Genomic DNA, 17,687 nt, shown 5'->3' with positions numbered 1-17,687 from the left:
TCTCCCTAGCCCAGAAAAGGAAGAGAGACCTAAAATTGGAGAACAATTAGAAGGGCAGCAAAGAGAACACCCTTCGCGGCATATTTCGTATCCCTCCAACACGGGCTTGGAAAAAAAAAAACCGTTCTTTTGCAGTCGTTTTGCCTTGGAAACTAATAATATTCGCGTCTACGCGAACTCTAATTCCCATCATGCACCAGCAACATTGTGACTGCCATAGCAAGCCAGGGAAGCCAGGGGTTTCCCATCATGCAACGGGCGCCGAGGTTCTTTGCTTGACTCCATTTCCCGGCATGCTTTAGTTAGGATGGATGGCAGTGGCGAAGCTTGGCAGGTAAATCCAACGGCTAAGCCCCGCCCATGTTTGTTTTGCCGCGGGAGTGGAGGAGCCATGGCGGGCTTGGTGCCGCGGCACCAGGCTCTTTACAAGGGTTTCCGGACCCCGCCGTGGAAAGAGACTTTCCGGCAGGTAAGCAGATCAAACTTCTGCCCTCTCCTCCCTTCCCGTCCTTGGAACGCTGGAGGCGCCAAAGATCCAAGATTGGAACGCCAACGGGCAATTCCGCCGCCAAATTGGTAGTAGACTCCCGACGAAGACCCGCGTCCAATTCGGAAGAGTACCTGGGATGCTGGCTTTCCTGGGAGGGAGACCCCTAGAAAGTAGTGAGAGCGACCTCTTGAGCAAAGAATGCTTGCAGTTCATTCGGATTAATGTCAGGCTCGTTAGATTCCTTTTCGCGAATTGCGCCCACGCCCCTCTTAAACCTTAATTCGTAATAATCACTGCATTTCAAATTCAGGGGTGAAAAAAGTTGAATTGCATTTCAAATTCAATGATGAAAAAAAATAAGGCTCCACATTTAGGCAAGAAAAACAAAATGCACAGGTATAGTATAGGTGATAACTTGATCAATGGTAGTAACTGTGAGAGGGATCTTGGAGTCCTAGTGGACAATCACTTAAATATGAGCCAGCAGTGTGCAGCAGCTGCAAAAAAAGCCAACGCTAGACTGCATAAACAGAGGAATAGAATCAAGATTCCATGAAGTATTAATATCATTTTATAATGCCTTGCTAAGGCCACACTTGGAATACTGCATTCAGTTTTGGTTGCCACAATGTAAAAAAGATGTGGAGACTCTAGAAAGAGTGCAGAGAAGAGCAACAAATATGATTAGGGGACTGGAGGCTAAAACATGTGAAGAACAGCTGCAAGAACTGGGTATGTCTAGTCTAATGAAGAAAAGGACTAGGGGAGACATGATAGCAGTGTTCCAATATTTCAGGGTTGCCACAAAGAAGGAGGGAGTCAAGCTATTCTCCAAAGCACCTGAGGGCAGGACAAGAAGCAATGGGTGGAAACTAATCAAGGAGAAAAGCAACCTAGAACTAAGAAGAAATTTCCCAAGAGTTAGAACAATCGGTGGAACAACTTGCCTCCAGAAGGTGTGAATGCTCCAACACTGGACATTTTTAAGAAGAGGTTGGACATTTGCCTGAAATGGTATCGGTTTCTTGCCTGAACAGGTGGTTGGACTAGAACAGGGGTAGCCAAACCCCAGTCCGTGGACTGGCACTGGGCCACAGCATGCCAGTAACTGGGCTTCACAAACAAGCGAAGACCCATCCATGGTATACAGGCAACATGCAAAACCACACCCCTCCATGGAACCAGTCCCTGGTACCCACTGGACTGGAAGACCTCCAAGATCCCTTCCAACTCTGTTATTTTATTCTAGCTCAGTGCTTACTGCTGATATGAAGTTTTTTTTTTCTTTCGTTCTTTAGCGCTGTGTGGATAGACTGAAAAGTAGTCGGGCCAAGTTGCTTGAAAGATATCGTCAAGTGGGAGAAAATGGAGCGAGTAGACCAAATAAAGCTTTGCTGGTACAGGAGGTGATGGAAGTTGAGTGGAAAGCTTTGCATTCTGTGGATTCTCAGCTACCCTCTCTCAGAAAACAAGATTCTTCCCAGGTTAGTGCCATATGAAGAGGTTTGGGAGGTGGAGGGGTGTCAGGACATAGGTCTGGTGTCCATGTTCTAAAAGCAGTTTCTCAACTTTAGTAACTTCAAGTGTGGACTTCAACTCCCAGAACTCCTCAGCCAGGCTGGCTAAGAAATTCTGAGTGTTGAAGTTCACAGATCTTCAAGCTGTCGAGAAACACTGCTTTAAAGGGATCAATAGTCTTTTCTGATGTCATCATGCAATGGTAGGGCCAAAAACCAGGCACAAAATTTCAAGATGTAATTATCGTACTTGCAAATCTGGCCACATCTTTTCAGATATGACTTATTCAAAAGTTTGTTTTTATTTCATATTGGTTTGAAAAGGTGGTTTAGGACTGGAAAGAAAGTCCTATTCTTTCTTGAATAGCAATTTATTGGAATGTTTAACATATATGTTTTTCTTATTAAGCAAAAAGGAAACACTTCTGTGGTTACTTGTAGAAATTAACTTTGCATATGAGGCTTTTAAAATAATTTTAAAACCAATTTCAAGATCATTTGAAAAAATAAGTGGGATATGAATAGAAATACAATTTATTTTTAATATTTTATAATAGTTTATATTTTATTATAATTTATTTGTTGTGAGCTGCTCAGAGTCATTGAGAATCAGATAGCATATGCATGTAATACATTATTATTTTGAAAATCCAAAAATAAATTTTGAAGCAGTTATAACAGGAAAAAATGGGTGGAAAAAATGAATGCTCAATTGGCATGTAAAACCTTGTATTACTTATAGAAAAGCTGTGTTAGAAACACACTTTCTTTTTAAAAAAAACCACATATCATTCTACCATTGCCAAAATGCATCATCACAATAATTCTGAGCTTGACCTAAAAGTATACCTTAGAACAGAGGTCCCCAACCCGTGCGCTGCGCCCTATTCGCAACTAGACTGTGAGAGGAGGGCCGTCACATGTGTGGGCACAGCCTGACTCACACCTGCGGGGGGCACCCGCACTCACAGCTCCATTCGCACAAGCGGAAGGCTCACAGCCCCACTAGTGTGGGCACCGGTGCTCGCAGTCCCACACGCACAAACATGGGCACCAGTTCTTGCAGCCCCACTTGTGCGAGCATGCACACCTACCCTTCACACAAAATTACCCCCCCCTCAACAGCCCCTTGCGCCCCCCCCCCCCCGCGCCCTGGGCCAACTTGGAAATTTTAGGGAACAGTGCCTTAGGGGAGACCAAAATGCCTTCCAGCTTCTTGAATGATGGACCTGATGTTATAAAGCAGTGGAAAGATTTTTACTTAGAACTCACCCTTGTGTTCTGAAAAATGTTTAGTAGATAGAGCCTAATGTATGTAGTTCACTACTATGGAAGGGTACTGGCAAACATCTGTTTCCAGTCTTGATTTTGGAGACAGTATGCAGCCAAGAAACTAAAAGATGCTTGCTCCTGTGGAGGAAAGCTATGGCAAATCTAGACAGCATACTAAAAAGCAGAGACATCACCCTGCCAACAAAAGTGTGTCTAGTGAAGGCTATGGTTTTCCCAGTTGCAATGTATGGCTGTGAAAGTTGGACCATAAGGAAGGCTGAATGCCAAAGAATTCAGCCTTTGAACTATGGTGCTGCAGAAGATTCCTGCGAGTCCCTTGGACTGCAAGGTAATTAAACCGGTTAGTCCTAGAGGAGATCAACCCTGACAGCTCTTTAGAAGGCCAGATCCTGAAGATGAAACTCAAATACTTTGGCCACCTAATGAGAAGGAAGGACTCCCTGGAGAAGAGCCTCATGCTGGGAAAGATTGAGGGCAAAAGAAGAAGGGGACGAGAGAGAATGAGATGGCTGGATGGAGTCACTGAAGCAGTAGCCGTGAGCTTAAATGGACTCGAGGATGGTAGAGGACAGGAAGGCCTGGAGGAATGTTGTCCATGGGGTCAGGTTGTGTCAAACATGACTTCACAACTAACAACAACAACAGTGTATGAAATGGAAGCAGTCCTAAGTGTGTCTCTCTCACATATACCATTTCCCTTCCTTAAATATTAGGACTAGAACATTTAATTTGGTGTTTTTCTCTTTAGATGCTTGAAGAACTGGCTGTATTGGATGAAATCCAGCAGGAACTGATCTTGCAAGGTATCCAGGCTTATTTTGCTGCTTTAATTAATGCTTTTATTAAAGGATAGTGCATAAATTTCCACAAAGGCAAGCAGGGTCAGCCAGGAGTTTTCTAGGGAATCTCAGGGCTATACGTCCTTCAGCAGTGCAGTTTGTAAACTGACTACTGATAAAAAGTGTGAATTAGAATGTGATGATGGAAATGTGTGATCAGCTCAAAATTAGAAACACCTGCATCTTATAATGTACTCAAAGGCAGGGAAGAAAAGTTTCAATTTCCATAGGAATGAAATATATTGACCCAGAGAAGGCACTGTCAGTTAAATTACTTCTAATATGTCAGGAGGGAAGGGGGGAAAAAACAAGGTACATTTCAAATTAACAAAAACATGAAATAAAGTGAAAAAAATTGGATATATTTCAGTTCAATATAGTTGAATTGTCAGATTTGGGAGATCCAGATTCAATTCTACTCCTAGAAGCTAAGTAAATGACTTTATAGCGGCCATTTTGCCTTCCCTCAACCACAATCACAATGTTGCTATTACAACTAAAGAAATGGAATACTGTATACTATATTTTTGGACTATAAGACGCACCAATATTTTGAAAAAGTAATTTTTTTAAAAAAAGTTTTTGTACTTTGCAGGGCTCCCAAACCCTCTGCACGCCTCGTTTTTTCTGAAAAATGGGACATGCAGAGAGTTTGAGAGCCCTGGGGGCTTGGGGAGACGACGACGATGGCGAGGAGCAAAAAATGGCCTGTTTTTTTTTGCAAAACATGGCATGCATAGGCTTTGGGAGGCTTGTATAGTGCTTCTGGGGGCTGGGGGGAGCAAAACCAAGCAAAAAACGGCCTGTTTTCCACTTGTTTTTACTCTCCCCAGCCCTCAGGAGCATTTTGTAGGCTGAAAATCTGGCCACGTCCATTTTTGCAAAAAAAAGCTAGATGCGCGTGGTAGGGTTTCAATAGGCCAAAAATGCTATATTCAGTGTATAAGATGCACCCAGATTTTCATCCTATTGGGGGGGGGGAATGTGTGTGTGTGTGTATCTCTATATCTCTATCGATCGATTGATTGCCTGGAATCCCTGAGGAAAACTGGAATAGAAAGCTAACAGATATATTTATTTTTATCCTACCTATTTTCATAAATAACTCAATATGACCAACATACCTAATACTCCTTCTTCCTCCTGTTTTCCCCGGTACAGTAACCCTGTGAGGTAGGTTGGATGGGGTCATTTTCACCAGAAAGTGGCTCAAAATCCAGGTTTCTAAAGCGAAGAATTTTCAGCTCCATGAGGCTACTAGGAATTAAACTCAGTTTAAAAGAGATTTAACCAATTAACAGCAATGCTCTCCTTTGCAGAACAGCTGGCCATAGAGGAGTATGAGCAAAGCCTGAAGTTTGAGGAGGAATGCCTTAAGGCAATGCTCGAAGGCTTAGACGCAGAACGCCATATCATCTGTCCTGTCTGTCGAAGGTGAATTGATTGGCTTGAGAAAGCATCTTGTAAAATCTTCATTTCTGCTTGGTACCAGGCCACATGTTTATTTATTTACTTATGCATTTAAATTCTGCCTTTATTGTTTTTAGGAATAAGGTAGAGAATGTGAAGGAGATTCTCAGTCATTCCGGTCGTGGTTGCCCCAAAGTTGCTTTTTCAAAAGGCAGCTGGACTTTGTTTTTCCTTGAGGAACTGAAAACGCTTCTTGGATGAGAAGTGAAACATCTTCAAGGAAAAACGAAGTCCAGTTGCCTTTTGAAAAAGCACCTTTGGATCAACATGGAGAACATACATAATACTCCTTCCTATTTTCCCCACAACATCCTGAGAAGCGTGTTGGGCTGAGAGTGACTGGCCCTAATTGATGCAGCCAACCTTCACGCCTAGAATGGGACTAAAAACCCCAATCTCCTAGTTTCCTAAACCAACTCCTTGACCGCTACTCCAACATTGGACTGCTGTGTCAGTTGCAGGTTCAGCTTCATTTTGTGCAAGTTCTTTTTATGCAGACATTTTCTTTCTTCCATCTTCAGAGATAAACAGAGTCAAAAAAATTGGATTTCCTTTCTTGCACCCTGAAGTAAGGATGATTTTCTTAACTAGTGGAATTTGTAGTGTAATGTGGCAGTGTGGAGGGCTCTATATTCAGGACTGCAGAAAGTGCCTTCCACTCTTCCTCCTTTCTGATTTTCCTTGTCATGCTGTTCAATCAGTGGCTCATAGCTTAAATAACTTTTGCAGATCATGTTAACATATTCACTTTGTCGGGGCTCCAAGTAATAGATCCATAGCAAGCAAAACTCGGAGGCAGATAGATTCCTCAAAGAATAGCTTTATTGTATATATTATATTGGCACAGATCTGGTGAAAACCGACTCTTCCCACGATTTTCACCTAATTAAAAGTTTGTCACATACCCAAAACAATCAGTCACCTGGTCCAATAACAGCAGTGTCTGGTTGCCTGGTGATATCACTCCTCCTTTCGGTGACCAGGTGTGAGAATGTGCTTGGTTCCCAAGGGAAAGTATTTTATTTTGGCTACAAAGTCCCAGCTATCTCAAATCCCCCCCTCCCTATCCCTCAGCTCCAGTGTGGCAACACTGAAGCTGCAAGATGGCCCCGGTCAGGTCAGCTTCATGGTTGACCCTCTTCTTGCTGACCACTGTTTTATATGTGTTGCTTGACCAGGAAAAGATTTTGTTCTTAGTTTTATATCCGGTAGCTGGTTTCAACATCTGCAAATCCCAATTTCTCAGCTGTTGTGACTTGTGAATAGGCTACTGTTCATTATGCACTAACTATGTCTTAGCTAGACAACAGAACCCACCTAGAGAAAAGCAGTTAGACTGAAAGCAGTTCAGAAATATTCAAACATGCCTGCTTTCTTTTTATTGATACATATAAGAATATACATAGTAACGATTCATGGCATTTTTTAGCTACCCAGTTTCTGCAGAATATATAAATTGGACCCTACAATTGTTTTTGAGATGTCAAGTTTTAAATAGTTTTTCAAGGTAGTATAGTAGCAGAATGCTTTTCTGATTCAGTTAATCAGTTGATGGCTTTTCACTTTCCTTCTCGTTTGATCCCCATGTGCAATGCCTTCGAGGGCAATCTAGACGAATTACTTTTCACTTTCATCATTGCAATTTTCTCTTCATCTAGGAACAATCTCAGTGTGATGAGTAACATGGTTGCATGCCAATGTGGACTCTGCATCAATAGTCTGGTAAGCAAATGTCAAGGAATGTCAGTATTTAAGCTTCTGCTTTGCATACGTACGTTTGTTGGTTTGATCGCTTCTTCCTCACTTAAACATATTTAGATATAAAATTGATGAAAATGAGATCTTTCAGTCTGATCCCCTGGAGGCCCAGCTAGCCAGCTAAGTACATATTATGATCCCAGCCAAGTGATTTCTACTTTACAGCAAATCAACTTACTGTGATCTGTGAATCTTCTATGTCAAGAATGGTCATTCTTCACTGACCAGTTTGTGTGAATGTGTGTGTGTGTGTATAGGAAAAAGATTGATTTCTTAAGTCCTTTTCCTGTTGGGTATCTTTTTCCTCCAGTTTCTGAGGCAGTTCTGTGATGTTGGCCTATACTAGTTGTTGAGGGACATGAACAGGATGTGCTGTATTAGGTGGCCTTTGGTCCAATCTAGGATTTATTATCAACTGAAATGACCCAAAAAATGAAATACAGGAGATTTTCAACTTTGTTCAGTCACCATTTGAAGTTTCAGTGGCACTGAATGAAGAGACTTACAACTGATCCCTAGTTCTGGCCTTTGCAATGCTTCTGAGGTCGTGTGATTAAAATACAGGTACTAGGAGCCTACTTTCACTTACAGCCACAGGATTGGTTCAATCCCCCCCCCCCCGCCTTTTGGCTCCCTGCACTCCATAGTCCATGCTGCCCTGGCGGAGCTTTGCCATCTTTTTATCCCATGGCTTACCAAGGATGCCCAGCCTGGTCCTTCATAAGAGAGCTGCTGGCCGCACAAGGCTTTCTTCCATAGGTCACCCAAGGCAATTTTCTCTGGATGCCTGGGGAAGATGCCCTCATATGGCCAGTAGCTGCCTTGTGAAGGGGCCAGGCCAAGCATGCCTTGTCAGTAGGAGGAAGACAGTGAAGGTCAGCAACGCTCTCAGAATTTAGAGCAGTGAGCTGCTGGGGCTTGCTGGGCAGCTGTTTACCCTGCCGGGCATTGCTAGATGACGGCTTCATGCTGGGCAGCACTTACACCATTCTGCTGCAGCTTCCTGGGGTGGGTAAGGATTCCAGCGGCAGCTGAAGCTTTGCACTGTGCCTCAGGGGCTTCTTGAAAGCCCTCTAGTCATGGCACATCAGGAAGCCCCTGTATCGTAGCATGGGAAGCATCTCAGAGTTGCACAATTCTGCAGGGCGGCCAAAAAAGACAGACATGAAAGGGGAGGCATTTGGGGGGGAAGTTGAAGGGGAGGCAGTCCCTTGCCTGGGAAAACTAAGGCTCAGGGCTAGAAGTGACCAAGCCCGGAATGGCTCTGATTGGGGTTGGTCCAGTGGTAGGATTCATTTTTTTTTACTACCAGTTCTGTGGGCATGGCATGGCTTGGTGGGCATGGCAGGGGAAGGTTACTGCAAAATCCCCATTTCCTCCCGATCAGCTGGGACTTGGGAGGCAGAGAATAGATGGGGGCGGGGCCAGTAAGAAGTGGTATTTACCGGTTCTCTGAATTACTCAAAATTTCCACTACCGGTTCTCCAGAACTGGTCAGAACCTGCTGAATACCACCTCTGGGTTGGTCCTTGGCTAATGACTAATGGAATTCACTTAGCTGTCGCTAAGCAATGTGGTTGCAGTTTACGAATGCATTGCTTAGCAATGGGAATTCCAGTCCCAGTTGGGGTTGGAGAGCTACCTGTAAAATAAAAAAAAACAGAAGAAGCTGCCTTCATGTCCTGCTTGTGAGCTTTCCATAGCATCTGGCTCGCCATAGTAGAAAGCAAAATGCTTAATTAGGGGGACCTTCAGCATTGTCGAGAGCTGTTCTTAGAAAGTTATGAATGCAAGATGGCATCAAATTTAAAACCAGTACTCTCCACATGTGTATATAACAAGAAAAGGAGGGATTGGGGCTAATTGGCAACTGGACAAGCAACAGCTTGACTCATCCACATAGAAATTTGACTTTTCTCTTTTAAGGGGATGACTGAGGAAAAGCTCCAGTTGCTCTTAGAAGAAGGCCTGATGGAACACAGCCAAAATTGTCAGCACTGTCCTGAATTCGCTGTAACTAATATGATGGAAGAAGCTAATCTTCTTATGAGCTGTCAGGTAATCTTATGAGCTGTCAGTATCCAAATTTAGTGAGAATATTGCACTGACAATTCACTCCAATAATTTTCCCCCAAGAATTTTTTACCACAAAAATCAGAAGCACTTGTTTCTTATACACAATATTATGAACCCAATGCTAATGTCACCCTTTTGAAAAGCAAAGATGTCCTTGAGCCGAGCTCAAATATTTGTGGCTGCATCCATGCAGCTTTCTTGGTTCACCCGAGAAAATACCTGAAATCAGCGATGGTTACTTTTTTCATCATGTTTTTATTCTGTTTAAAGATTTTGACTAAAAAGTAAAAGGTTTTCTTTTTAAAGTGGAACAGAAAGCAGAATATCTAGCTTAAGTGTTCTGTAAAGTGTCCCAGTTTTGCAAGTAGTGGCTACAAAGAATGCTTTCCTTACTCATAACCATTAGAGCAGTGTTTCTCAACCTTGGCGACCCCAGTTGGCTGGGGAATTCTGGGAGTTGAAGTCCACAAGACCTAAAGTCGCCAAGGTTGAGAAACACTGCATTAGAGGGAGACAAACCCTCTAGAGCAAGGGTGTCAAACTTGATTTCACTGAGGGCCACATCAGGGATGTGGTTGATCTTCGGGGACTGGAGTGGGCGTGGTAAGCTTGATGTCACTCGTGTCAGGATTGAGTTTGACACCCCTGTTCTAGGGGGAAGTGCCATAGCTTTTCAAACTTAGAAGATATGTTTAAAGGGTTACATGTTGCTCAATGGGAAAGAGCTATAGCTATATTTAAATACACATAAGCACTTTGTGAATGAATCAGGACTTTATTTAAGAAACAATAACTTGCATTTATTTCCTTTTGCTTCTAGGCTTGTGATTCCTGGACAGTGATTTTTTAATTCCATCTGTATAGCCCTACAGTATTGTAGAAAGACAGTGCTGTCTCCCCCTCCTTCTTTAGAAGGGTGTGTATGTATATAATATGATGTATATAAGTACAAAATGTCCTTTTTTTTTTTTAATTGAACTGGATCTATGCTGTTTTTGTTTTCTAACGTGTTGTGATGAATAAACTCCTTTTATGATAAGAACTGGAGATTATAGGTTTGGAGCAGGCATTTTTGGTTGTAGCACTTTCATGTACAAATTCTTGGAAATTTTGATCCAAATTGCATGTACTTTCATCAGGGGATTAAAGGAATTGCAATGTGTGATGCACCTATTTTGCAAAGAATATTTGCTAGAATCCAACTGGTGAAATTTGTGCTTAAAGGAGGTCAGATAAAGGAGAGGATGGATATATTTTATTCTTGGACATGTCTATAAAGGCCAGGACCAACAATTGTACAATTAAGTTTTGGCCAACATACCAGTCACCAGCTCTGAATTCCTGTCACTTAGTGTAAACAAACTGGCCAATAGCCTTATTATATAAAGCAGAAAGCATTACATCTTTTTTTTAATAACATCTGGAAATAAAATTGTATGGGTATGCAATTGCTCTTTCCCCCCAAATATGCTGGTGAGATTCAGAGCTGTGATTTAAAAGAAAAAAAAAGGGGGGGGGGGCAAACTACCCCTCTCAATAACTAGAAAAACTGGTAGCCCTAATGTGCCTTTTTAGATGAGACACTATCTCTTATTCCACAAAAGGCTTTTTAGCCTGGCCTCCTTTTGTCCCAAAGAATTCTGCTTCTTGGTAAGCTATGGCCTGAAGATCCACTCGAAATGGAAATACAGATTTCTGTTACAAGCTTGTTTTCTGGAGCTCTTTGGGAAAGCTGTTGATTAGTAGTTTCCGTTTAAAAAAAAATCCAGAATGTGGGTTCATGGAAGTCCCTGATGTATAAGTTGGTACATTACTGAGGCATGTTTCTTTTATTTTGAGAGCCACCATAGCAAAAAGATTGGATAGTATAGGAAAAACCCATATAGAATATCGTATTATTTGAACACAAGATGGGATAGAGGGACAAGAATATACCAGCAGGTATATTACTATTTCCCACATTTTGGAGGAAACGTTCTTTGAAATCAAGTAATTAAAATTACCTTATGGTAGCCAAGCAGTATCTGATCAAGATAAAAGATCATTTTATAGTTCCTTCTTCTTCTTGAATATAGCCTGACCTTGATGCTGTGTATTCCCACCAAAATATGTATTATAAATTGGGTACCTCTGTTTGCATTTTTTTCCATTGCTAGGTTTAAAAGATCAAGTTCAAGTCTAATTCACATTGCATACTAGTGTATTGTATCCTTGTATAACATATTTGCACTAATACATCAAATCTATTAATTCCTGCTAACATCACTTCTGATCAGTGTTATATGCTGCACTTAAAATCATTGTAATTTTTTTCTGTTGGGCTTTGTAAAAATAAAGGGCTGGCTCAATATTCAGTCATGCTATTGACTAGAATTAGTTTTAAGCATGTATTGGTTCAAACAGTTCCATTACTACCAGCATCAGTTTGGAAGCACCAAAAGCCAATGTGATTCCTCTTTATCTTATCCTTCTGCCAACAGATGAAAAAGTTTAGTCTTATGTACAAGAAGACTATAAGATAAGTACCTAGGTGGATACTGTTCATTAATATTCTGATGTTTTTTTCTTTCTGCGTTGTTGACCAATTTGAGTTTTGTTAATTAGAAAAGCAGGATATAATTTAAGAAATAAACTACCTCTAAAGTTGTTAGTTTTGATTGTAATGTTTTCTGTTACTTGAAATCCAGATGCAAAATTACCTATTGCTTCTTTTCAAACACTATAAACTACTATAAGATTCATGTTCTCTTAGGCTATAATCCATTGTACAGTCAGGCCCTTTATGAAGCTTTGAGCAGAACCTGCAGAATCATTTTAGCAATTTCAATTATTAAGGGCTTAAAATGGGATCTTAGCTTGACTTTACTTCCACTTGCCAGATAGTCTTCCCACAACTATGGCCATACTCCTGAAAGCAAAAGAGGTCTAAACTTCATTCCAGGGGAAAGATACTTCCCCGGAAGGGCCTTTTCTTGTTGTTTGCAAATTATGCAAATAAATCATGACTGTCACACAAACCTCTTGGAAATATTTCCAAAGGGGAAAAAAAGAATGGATTGAAATATGTTTATATTGCTACACAGTCACTTTCTCAATCTGTTCATTTTGACCTCCACCTCCTGCACAATATTATGCAATTTAGTAGCAGTTTTTGTCAAGGCAGCAAAGCTTTCTTTAAGGTTTCCAGTCCCTTCATTTCTGCCTATATTGTCAAGACCATCAAACCATTGTAGAATTCCTTCAAGATGCCCCTGGACGATCTTTTGCTCTTCCAGTTCTGTTTGTAAGGCTTGCTCAGCACACATTTCAGCTTTAAGTTCTCTTTCGAGCTGGCTGATTTCATTCTCCAGCTCTTGAAACTGTTTTGCAGTGTAGCAGAATTCCTCTTGGAGTTTATTTTCTGGAAGACAAATGTTCTTGGGGATGCTTAAAACTGTGCTTAAAAGAGATCCTTCCATCTTAGTGAACAGATTGTCGAAGCGTTCCTTCATCAAAGCAAAGAATTTTTCTGAGCTCCTCCGGATTAAAGTAGGTGTAAGACTAGGACAGATGTTCTTTAGTTTATTCAATATAACTTTCTCCACTACCAGCATTATATGAGAAAGATGATCTTGAAAAGCAAAATAAATCCGCAACATGAATGTTTGAGGGGTAAAACCAAAAAACTGAGCTTCATATGTCATTGGATTTATTGACATGTTGAGAAATACCTGGAAAAAACATTATTAAAATAAAATCAGATTTTAGTAAGTTAATTGGATTGGGTTCATTGATTGTGCTAAATTGTCAGTCCTTTGAGGTAGTCCAAACAAGAAGCACCAACATGAGTTTACTGTAATATTACCATAACAGAACTTTGCAAGTCTGAAAGTACATCTCTTCCCCAGCCCACCCCCTTGCCTTTATGGTCCAAGAAACTAAGGAGGGTCCCTTCTGAGACTTTTGCTACACGATTACTTCGGTGGGCTAAGGTGCCTCTTATCTTATTGTTGCTTAGTCTGCTGCTGTTCCTCCTGTATTTCTAGGACATTCTCACAGATAATTAGACCTGTACATAGAAAAACATACAAAGAATCATAGAGCTGGAAAAGACCTGAGGTCTTCTAGTCCAGCAGCCCCCAACCTTTTGGGCACCAGGAACTGGTTCCGTGGAGAGCTTCCGTGGACTAGAGGGGGCAGGTTTTTGCATGCTGCCTGAATCCCATAGAGGTTGCTTCATTTGTTTGCGCAGCCCAGCTTCTGGCATGCTGCGGCCTGGTACCGAACCATGGACCAGGGGTTGGGGAACCCTGTCCTAGTCCAATCTCCTGCCCAACACAGGGGATTGTCCAGTCTATTTTTGAAAACCTCCAGCGATGGGTCACCGACAATTCCAAGGGGCATGCTATTCTATTGATAAATTGCTCTCATTGTCAGAAACGTTCTGCTTACTTCTAGGTTGGAACTCTAACCCATTACTTCTTGTCACATCTTATGCTCTGGACAAAAAGTGAATCTCTCCTGTGAGAGCCCCTCAAATATGTCAAATGATCTGGGGGTCCCTGCTCGACCATCACAGATTTCAAATAACTATATCTCCATAGCAACATCCTCAACTTTGTCCCTGTTTTATGGCTTTATACGTCAGTGATAAAAACCCACCCTACTTTTTTAGGGGGGTTGAAACATGCTCTTTCTAATGAGAATGATTTAACAGAGATTCCAGAAGGTGGAAACCAGACAAATGACTATATCTCCGCAAGTATTGCATCGGCAAATGTAACACTTTACCAATGTTCATTGGGGACACGTGTACATGTTCATGCAAAATTTCATCAAAATCTGTGGTGGTGGAGCAGGGCTCTTTTCTGAAATCAGACCACTTGACATTGTCACATCCCACCTAATTCTTCTCTTTGATAGGCTAAACATATCATTTTACCCATTAACCAAGCCATAGTAAAATGTGGAGTATATGCAAAAGTTGGATTCATACCACTTGCTGAAATAAAATGATTTAGCACATTGCATGATCACTATTAGAACTGATAAACTATTCCAAGCATTTGGGCACATGGTCAAATATGTAACTTCTTTAAAAGAAAATAAAGAAATGATACTTGGGGGAAAAAAAAGGGAATTTTTCTGGGGGAGGGGGGAAACCACTGTCTTGTGGATAGGAAAAGGGGAAGAGCTGAGGTGGCGCAGTGGTTAAATGCAGCACTGCAGGCTACTTCAGCTGACTGCAGTTCTGCAGTTTGGCTGTTCAAATCTCACCGGCTCAGGGTTGACTCAGCCTTCCATCCTTCTGAGATGGTTAAAATGAGGACCCGGATTGTTGTTGGGGGCAATATGCTGACTCTGTAAACCGCTTAGAGAGGGCTGAAAGCCCTATGAAGCGGTATATAAGTCTAACTGCTATTGCTATTGCTAAGTGGCCATACAATGAATGGACATACAAATAAAATCAATTATTCAGTAGACACCCAACCCCACTGCAAAAACATTTTTTGTATTCAGAATTACTCGATAGCTGTAAAATAAAAAAGCCTATGCAACATGATAGCTAAATAAAATTCTGAATACTAATTCCATATTATTGAAATGGTTATTAAATTGACTAATTTATTCCAGAACATGCTCGCAACTGAGCAGTATTATATTACTAGATAATGTTTCAGACATTTAAAACTAGCTATTTTGAAATAATTCAAATATTCAAAATTTAATGAACTTGGACAACCCACTTTTCTGAGGAAACTTGATGGAAAATATTGCCTTGGGCTGTTACGTTGGATGAATGAATTTTATATATGTAGGAACTTGTACACCTTGCTTTTTTGAATTAAATAAATTCTAATGCCAAACTTGTTGAGCCTCGGTACTCTTTCTAATTAAAGGGCTCTAATTGTTAAATTTGGATATTTTTTTTCTTAACAATACAGTAGTTCTCAATAGTGAAAAATTACCTATGTTAAATTTTTGCCACAGAATCCATTTTTTATGAGAGAATTTAGCATTTGGACTAATCGTCAATTAGATCTTAGTGATCTATAATAAAATTTTTGTTAAGAACTGATGAAAGCTATAATAAACTGACATCAGCATATTGTGCTTATTAGTCATAATTGAAATGTATTTCCAACACAATTGGAAAGTAGTGGGATTTCCTGACAGAAATCTATGCAAAGTAATTTTTGACAAATGTGACTGAAGTTCAATAAGTTCCAAAAGCAGAACTGTCAGAAGCAGTTTCTCTTTTCCAAATAAACAGCAATAAAATATAAATAATGCTATACATTTACCTGACAGCAATTACTGTTAAATGTAATAGGACTTCTTTCCAAATACATATATGCTTGGTTGGGTTTGAAAAACAGGAATGTTATACAGTTGACAGATAATTGAATAGGAACATCTGGTAGGTTTCTAAATGTTTTTAAATACACTGATAAGGATGTCCATATCCTAATTATTTAACTATATCAAAACTCCAGCCCAAAATATGAACAGATTATTTCATTTGGAAACCAAAGGTGAATGAGGTCAGAATTTCAGAATTTAGCTCAATTTTAGATTCATGTTTGCCATAAACAAACCAGAAATTTATCTTGTACAAACCTTCCAGTGCTGAAGGACAATAATGTGACCCACTCAATCCTGTAAAATGCCAGGATAGACAGCGATTTCCCTTTAAGTGATGCCTGATTGTTCTTCCGTTTATCATCCTCTCTCACTTGTTGGCTGTTGTCATTTCATTCTTAATCAGACAAGTCGGTTCTTCCCGATTCCCCATCTTTACATTTTTGGACCCATCGATGTACAGTACTCACGTCAATACAGTCATCGCCATAAATAGCCTGCATTCGGCGATGGATTTCAATTGGAGGGACTCCTTTGGTGGTTAAAAACTCAATCACGGCACGTTGCTTAAAGCGTACGGCCGAGTACTCAGTGCAGGCTTCCATTTCACCAACAACAGCCACCCAACCTTTTCTCTCATCAACTTCCCGCCAACTGTAGCGAAAAGAAATGCTTAAAAAAAACAGGTTGGAAGTTCCAGCACTGCCATCTGTTGGCCAGCAAACATCGGGGCTGCTGCTTTCCTTTCAACCCCGACAGTAGGCAGCCTGATCTTATTTAAGGCCTCAAAAAACAGAGAGAATGGTAATGTTCAGCCTGAACCGGAGGCCTGACTTCGAATTTAGACCTGTCTCTTCCTTCCGCCCAACCTGCCTCATAGAATGGGAGACCTACGTTTATTATTTCTAAGGTGCGCTTACACTTACGCCATAGACACCCATCTCCTGGATATATTTAATAAATAAATAATCAGCTGATAAGGGAGGAGAGCTTGTGGCCTAGAGGTTAATATAACTGCCTAACATGTAAAATAGTCCAAGTTCGAATCCCAGTAAGGGTATGGCTAGCTGATGAGAGTTAAAAGCTTGAAATAGATCTATACTAGTCTCCATTTATTTATCAGCAAAAAAATGTTATATAAATATATATATATATTTATATAACATAATGTGTGTGTGTGTGTACATACATACATATATACATACACACACACATATATGTGTATGTATATATGTACACACACATATTATTACATTTATTTGTGTGTGTGCGTATGTATGTGTATATATGTATATATACAAATAAATAAATGTAACTATTGAAAACTGTCCTCCCAGCGACATTTCCCATTTTAAAGGGGGGTGGGAAATCCTCCTTCGGGAATATTGTCACCTGTGAAAGAGTTTGCCTTCTTTTCCCGATATCCGTTTAATACCCAAAAGTTACCTAAGGTTTTACTGGTCAAGTTCTTCGCCGGTTTTTTTCTCGTGCTTTGTGCGTCGTATTTAACGCCTGGACCCGTTTTGGTCCATTGTGCTCTATTTTATTATTACCGGTTTTTGCATTAAGACTTATGCTTTAATTTAAAAGGTTACATTTTTTAAAGATCTGGAGCCCCAACTTACCTCAGAACCTCTCCGTCCCCGGGTAAGAATTCAAGTCGCGCTCAAAGAAATTTCCCCGAATTGAAATTCGCTTTTCCCGCCTCTTTTTGGTTCTTGCTCCTAGCTCCCTCCCACTTCACCCGCCCCTTTCCACAACTAACCATAGAGTTGGGGAAGACTAGAGCCACGCAGACTAAACTTCCGGTAGTCGTCAGGATTCTCCGGCGACACCAAATCAGTTCTGATTGGATTCAACAAGTAGACTGAGGGAGGGAGGTGGACGGCACAGATTGGCTGA

The 17,687-nt window shown here is 40.8% G+C and overlaps 2 protein-coding genes across 3 annotated transcripts; one reads left to right on the top strand and one right to left on the bottom strand.

Annotated features, from left to right (window-relative positions):
* The first annotated feature begins 346 nt into the window (after positions 1–346).
* RPAIN (RPA interacting protein) lies at positions 347–12,088 on the top strand. Its single transcript, XM_032216514.1, has 7 exons — positions 347–469; positions 1,789–1,974; positions 4,049–4,103; positions 5,459–5,573; positions 7,268–7,331; positions 9,294–9,425; positions 10,264–12,088. The coding sequence occupies exons 1-7, from the start codon at positions 392–394 to the stop codon at positions 10,291–10,293; spliced, it is 660 nt and encodes a 219-aa protein (XP_032072405.1). The 5' UTR covers positions 347–391; the 3' UTR covers positions 10,294–12,088.
* On the bottom strand, positions 10,583–17,490 carry MIS12 (MIS12 kinetochore complex component). Of its 2 annotated transcripts, none has more exons than XM_032216515.1 (2): positions 17,411–17,490; positions 10,583–13,153 (listed from the first exon to the last, which is right to left on the bottom strand). In XM_032216515.1, the coding sequence occupies exon 2, from the start codon at positions 13,139–13,141 to the stop codon at positions 12,527–12,529; it is 615 nt and encodes a 204-aa protein (XP_032072406.1). In that variant the 5' UTR covers positions 13,142–13,153; positions 17,411–17,490; the 3' UTR covers positions 10,583–12,526. The 2 variants fall into 2 exon arrangements, with proteins under 2 accessions (XP_032072406.1, XP_032072407.1); XM_032216516.1 differs by lacking the exon at positions 17,411–17,490 and adding an exon at positions 16,044–16,429.
* Between the last annotated feature and the right edge of the window lie 197 nt (positions 17,491–17,687).

This window comes from Thamnophis elegans, chromosome 4, assembly GCF_009769535.1.
Source record: "Thamnophis elegans isolate rThaEle1 chromosome 4, rThaEle1.pri, whole genome shotgun sequence".
Classification (NCBI taxonomy): domain Eukaryota; kingdom Metazoa; phylum Chordata; class Lepidosauria; order Squamata; family Colubridae; genus Thamnophis; species Thamnophis elegans.
The sequence above is the reverse complement of the archived record's forward strand: the minus strand, read 5'-3'. Positions and strand labels throughout refer to the sequence as shown.

Excerpts from the sequence above, each read along its gene's own strand:
- RPAIN (XM_032216514.1), top strand. The coding sequence starts at position 392 with ATGGCGGGCTTGGTGCCGCGGCACCAGGCTCTTTACAAGGGTTTCCGG. Across the intron at positions 470-1,788 it reads GGAAAGAGACTTTCCGGCAG|CGCTGTGTGGATAGACTGAA; the intron begins GTAAGCAGATCA and ends TTCGTTCTTTAG. Across the intron at positions 1,975-4,048 it reads GAAAACAAGATTCTTCCCAG|ATGCTTGAAGAACTGGCTGT; the intron begins GTTAGTGCCATA and ends TTTTCTCTTTAG.
- MIS12 (XM_032216515.1), bottom strand. The coding sequence starts at position 13,141 with ATGTCAATAAATCCAATGACATATGAAGCTCAGTTTTTTGGTTTTACC.